At 44.7% G+C, this 5,000-nt stretch overlaps 1 protein-coding gene across 1 annotated transcript in view; it reads right to left on the reverse strand.

Moving 5' to 3' along the window:
• nr3c2 (nuclear receptor subfamily 3, group C, member 2) overlaps positions 1-5,000 on the reverse strand; it is a 63,760-nt gene that overhangs the window by 8,607 nt on the left and 50,153 nt on the right. The window contains exon 8 of the mRNA XM_056586359.1: positions 489-619. Coding sequence (XP_056442334.1) covers positions 489-619 — 131 coding nt within the window. The remainder of the gene's footprint in view (positions 1-488; positions 620-5,000) is intronic.

The raw sequence follows: 5,000 nt of genomic DNA on the forward strand, positions 1-5,000 counted from the left end.
TGTTTGACCCAAATGAACAGGACCACTGCAGTCTTATAATAGAAAACGAAGGGAGAGATATGCTGGATTCACTGACTGGCTGCAGTGTTCAGGACCCCAGTAAGGAGATGAGTGAGTTAAAGGTTGCTTGTTGTTGACTGATGCATGTAAAGCAGTGGCTTCTCTGCTGGGAGGGTGACATTCGCAACAGCATGTGGCATACAGGTACACACAATCATGACTCATATGAAACAGTTTCCCCGCAGCTTACCCAAACACATTGAAACTGCCACACACAAACAAACAATACAAACAAATATGAACAGATGTATAGGCACATGACCTGATCTAACACACACACACACACACACACACACACACACACACACACACACACACACAAACACACCTGCACACATCCTACGCCTGACCCACACATACACACACGCACGTGCATGAGCTCCTGCACAGACATGCACAAGCACCCACGCACACACAACGCCTCTCACCTGTGCTGAGCAGCAGCAGCACCTTCATGGAGAGGAACTCGTCGTAGGTAAGCTGCAGCCGGACAAACTCCAGGCTCACCTGCCTCATTCCCACACACAGGTCGTACATGGCGGACAGCTGCATGCGCTCCCTGGGAAGGGGAGAGAGAGGCAGAGGGAGAGAGAGAGAGAGACATTGACATATTATTATCTCCTAACATTTTCCCTCTCACCTTTACATTGGGTGTCAATAGTTCATATTGTGTTCATGAAAAGTTACCTATAACCTTTAAAGGTGACTGTAAATGTTAAAGGTGCAATACTTACTTGCTAATGAAAGTAACTGAGGTACTATATTCCAATTACAAAGATAACACAAATGAATATTAGATACCTTTGACCTTTTGCCTTAAGTTGAGACTCAACTTAGCTCTATAAATTTGACCTTAAATTGTATACAGTTTATTACATTATATTTAAGAATTCACCAGCAAAAAGCCTCCTGTGTCATGTGATCTATAATTATATGATTGGTTTATAGGTAGTTCTGTTGAAAAAGGGGGATAGGTCAGATGACAGATATAGCAGCACTTGTTTCATGTACCACTCATGACCGAGTGGATACGTTGAGACGGTTTCATACCACAAGTTAAAAAGTAAGCAATTTAAGGAGCTGGGGTTAATTGGGATCACGTGAGATTCATTCATTGATTATCTTTCTGTTTTGGATTTGAAGCTTGGCAGCTCACTCACTAACTCACTCACACACTGACTCTATGTGTGATGGGTCGATTGCATTGCAACCGTTCCTGGAAGGAGACACCCCTCTGCTGTGTGCCTGCTCAAGGCGTCGTCCCTCTGGCTGCCTGAGAGTTCATCCCTTACCCTTCGGAGAGCTCAGAGTCTGGGCGGTGCGGGAGTCTACGTCTCCTATGGGCCCGCCGGAGCCCCTCTGAGACTCACTGTAATCAACGGCTTTACAAAGACAATTGACCTGACTTGACTTGTTTCGCGCACACACATACTCACTGACTCGCTCACTCACTCACTCACTCACTCACTCACTCACTCGCCTCATAAATACCACAACAGCTCAGCCATATGAGAGGAGCAACCCGTCCGCTGAACAACAGCATGAGCCGGGAAGGGAAGAGGGAGCCGGTGAGGCGGAACTCAGCCTGCAGGAACACAAGTCCGAGAGATCCACCACTCAACCCAGGCCACGGCCGAGTGGGCCCAGACCACATATGTCTCTTCCCCGCTGGCACATACGCATGCACGCGCACACACACACACACACACACACACACACACACACACACACATCAGGTACGCACGTGCGTCCCATACACACAGACGCACGCACACAATCAGACACTTGCAAACACACAGACACACACACACAATCAGACACTATCGCATACAGACACATACAAACACACACACACACAATCAGACACTTTCGCATACACACACACACACCACACACACACAATTAGACACTCGCACACACATATTGTAAACACTCTCAATCTTAGAGTCCAGTGTGGTGAAAATACCCTAATATCGTACCGACAACCGAAACAACAGTTCCCCCAGCATTAGTGTCATTTTATGTATTTTTCATCACGCCATTGCCTGGCCAATTGACACCAAGCGGGCAATAATTCCACCCAATCGCAAACGAGCAGTTGCAGTTCCAGTTGTTCCCCGGAGGAGGTGCTGACCCTGAGGATTAATTCTGGCGGTTACTCTCTCACCGTCGACACACACAGACACACTCTTCTCTCTTTCTCTGTCTCTTTCGCTCTCTGTCTGACTCACCCACCCAAACACACACACACGCACGCTCGTAATATAAAACTAAATCTGAATTTAAGTAACAGAAGAATGGCAGGAAGCATCTGGTGTCCAGATGCAGTGGAAACATGGCAGCACTTATCTGCAGCTGCCGCTTCCATTTATATCCGCCGTCATTTAGGAGGACTTCTGGAGCATAATCATCCAAGGTAAACCAAGGCTGTGTTTTACTCGTCATATAGGGTAACCCGCCAGCCTATGTATGGGCTTAGATGGTGGATCATCCCCACGTTATGTTAACAGTAACACGATTAAACATTGAGTTGCTGGTGCTACCATGAGTGACCGTACAATACATATCTATACATTTTATATGTATAAAATATAAGACTGCTGCTTTCTGACCAGGTGGAGAGCAGTACGTTCCTGCTGAAAGGGGTATGATGGAGTTGCTTTGCACCGGCATCGGGCTGGGTTTGTGTACACTGCTTTGAAAAAAGTACTGCAGCATTGTTCTCTACAACAACTCTGGTGCTGGTGTTTCAGAATGTCTTCACACACACTTTTCTTTTCTGTAAATCAATTTTGCTGAATCACTGCCTTAAAATGAGCTCTTGGATTTTTTGGTGGGAGAGAGAGGGCAAGAGAAAGGGAGACAGGGGGAGTTGAGAGATATAGATGGAGAGGGAGAAGGTAAGAGAGAGAGAGGAAGAGAGGGAGGGAGGGAGAAAAATTACCTGTAGCGATCTCCTCCCACTCAATCCCTCTCCGCCATCCTTTCCTCTCTCTCCCTCTCTCTCTCTCTCTCTCTCTCTCTCTCTCTCTCTCTCTCTCTCTCTCTCTCTCTCTCTCTCTCTCTCTCTCTCTCTCTCTCTCTTCTTTTCTCCCGTTCACATACTCAATCAAACAGTCAGTGGCTATGGCAGAGACACAGGAATGAATACTAATCTTAAACTAAAAAACTTGAACGTAATGAGATTGAGTTATGCCCAGGGGTGTACTGAAGGGTAAACACACTTAAACTCTATTTACCCACCTCTTAAAAACCTAAAATAGCATTTATAGTTATCACCACCATGCAGTGTCCACACAAACCCTAGCACATAGCTTAGCAGGAGGTAGCCATGACGGCAGAATGTTAAACATTGAATTGGTCTATTTTGGTTCTCTTTTTAATGGCCACTAGGGGTTGTGTGTTTGCAACAGACTCAGCCCATGTAGAGTTTATCAGGAATAAGCTCAACTTCTATTTCAATAGAGTTTACTTTATTAACACCTCTATCTCCTAATCCAAACTGTGTGGGTGTCTTTGGTACATATTTTTACATGAGATCATTATCTTAACCCTTACCCTAACACAGCCCTTTCAATATGTCGGCAAACAGAGGGGGGGTGTGTCTGTGGGCTGATTGGCAGGTCACTGTGACCGTGGTGCATTTCCTGGCTCGGTCTTTGCGAGGTTCCACGCTCTTATTTCTACTGTAGTTTTCCATTGAAGATTGCGCCGCCTTAATACAAACTTTATGTATTTTTAAACATCCTTCAAATGTTACGATTGGTTTTTTACAGCCTTGAGAGTTCTAGTCGGGACTCGCAGGAATCCGTGGAGGTTGGGGAACACGCAGTTTTTATTCATAGACACAGGAGCAGCGGGTATATGTATATTCTGGGTTGTTATTGTGGACTTTTTTATTATTGCAGTATTATTGTTATTACATTCAATATGTTTCTATATATATGTAAAAAAAATACTTAGATTCAGAGAGTTATAGAGGAACCTGTTGTGTTATTCTCCATTTCTAACCATAATAACGTCTCACAACAGAGGAGGAAGGGTATTGTTATTTGCTCCACTGCTCCTCATCAGCCCATATGCTGTCTGTCTGTCCATCTGTTTATCTGTCTGTCTGTGTGACGCAAAAGCGTATCTGTCCTCTCTTTCTCTCTCTCTCTCCCCCTCTCTCCCTCTTACTCTTTCTCCCTCTCCCTCTCTCTCTCTCTCTGATCTCAGAGAGGGTTTTGGCTGGGAGTGAGTGAGTGGATATTTAATGAATGCCTTAATGCTCCGAGTCAATAAGCACTAAGTAACTATGGAAACAATTATACACAGCCTGCCCTCTGGTCCCATACAGCCTTCAAATACCAAACCCAGGGAGAGATAGCGTTGGCATCAGGGCACGGCCATTTTACTCATCTGACGCTGACTAATTGATGGAAAGAGAGAGAGAGAGAGAGAGAGAGAGAGAGAGAGAGAGAGAGAGAGAGAGAGAGAGAGAGAGAGAGAGAGAGAGGAAGAGCGAGGGAATAAGTGTGAGGGAGAAATAAAGAGAGAGAGAGACTCATTCTGTGGCCCAGTTCCAGGAAATACTTTGATTCACTCCCTCAACGTTTGCTCATTTTTTTGCAGAGTACATGCACTTAAAATCCATATTTCACCTTTTTGTTATTTTCACCTTTTTGTAGAACTTTGTTATTTTCCTTTGTTTGATTTTGAAATTGCTTTGGCAATGTGATTGTTTATTTGTATTTGGATTGTAATTGAATTTAATTGAATGAATTTATTTTATTTTATTGAGAGAGAGAGACAGAGCTAGAGATACAGAGAGAGAGAGTTAGAGAGAGAGTGAGAGAGAGGGAGAGAGAGAGAGAGAGTTAGAGAGAGAGAGAGAGAGAGAGAGAGAGAGAGAGAGAGAGAGAGAGAGAGAGAGAGAGAGAGAGAGAGGGATAGAGGGA

The sequence above is a fragment of the Gadus chalcogrammus genome, chromosome 3, assembly GCF_026213295.1.
Source record: "Gadus chalcogrammus isolate NIFS_2021 chromosome 3, NIFS_Gcha_1.0, whole genome shotgun sequence".
Taxonomy (NCBI): Eukaryota; Metazoa; Chordata; class Actinopteri; order Gadiformes; family Gadidae; genus Gadus; species Gadus chalcogrammus.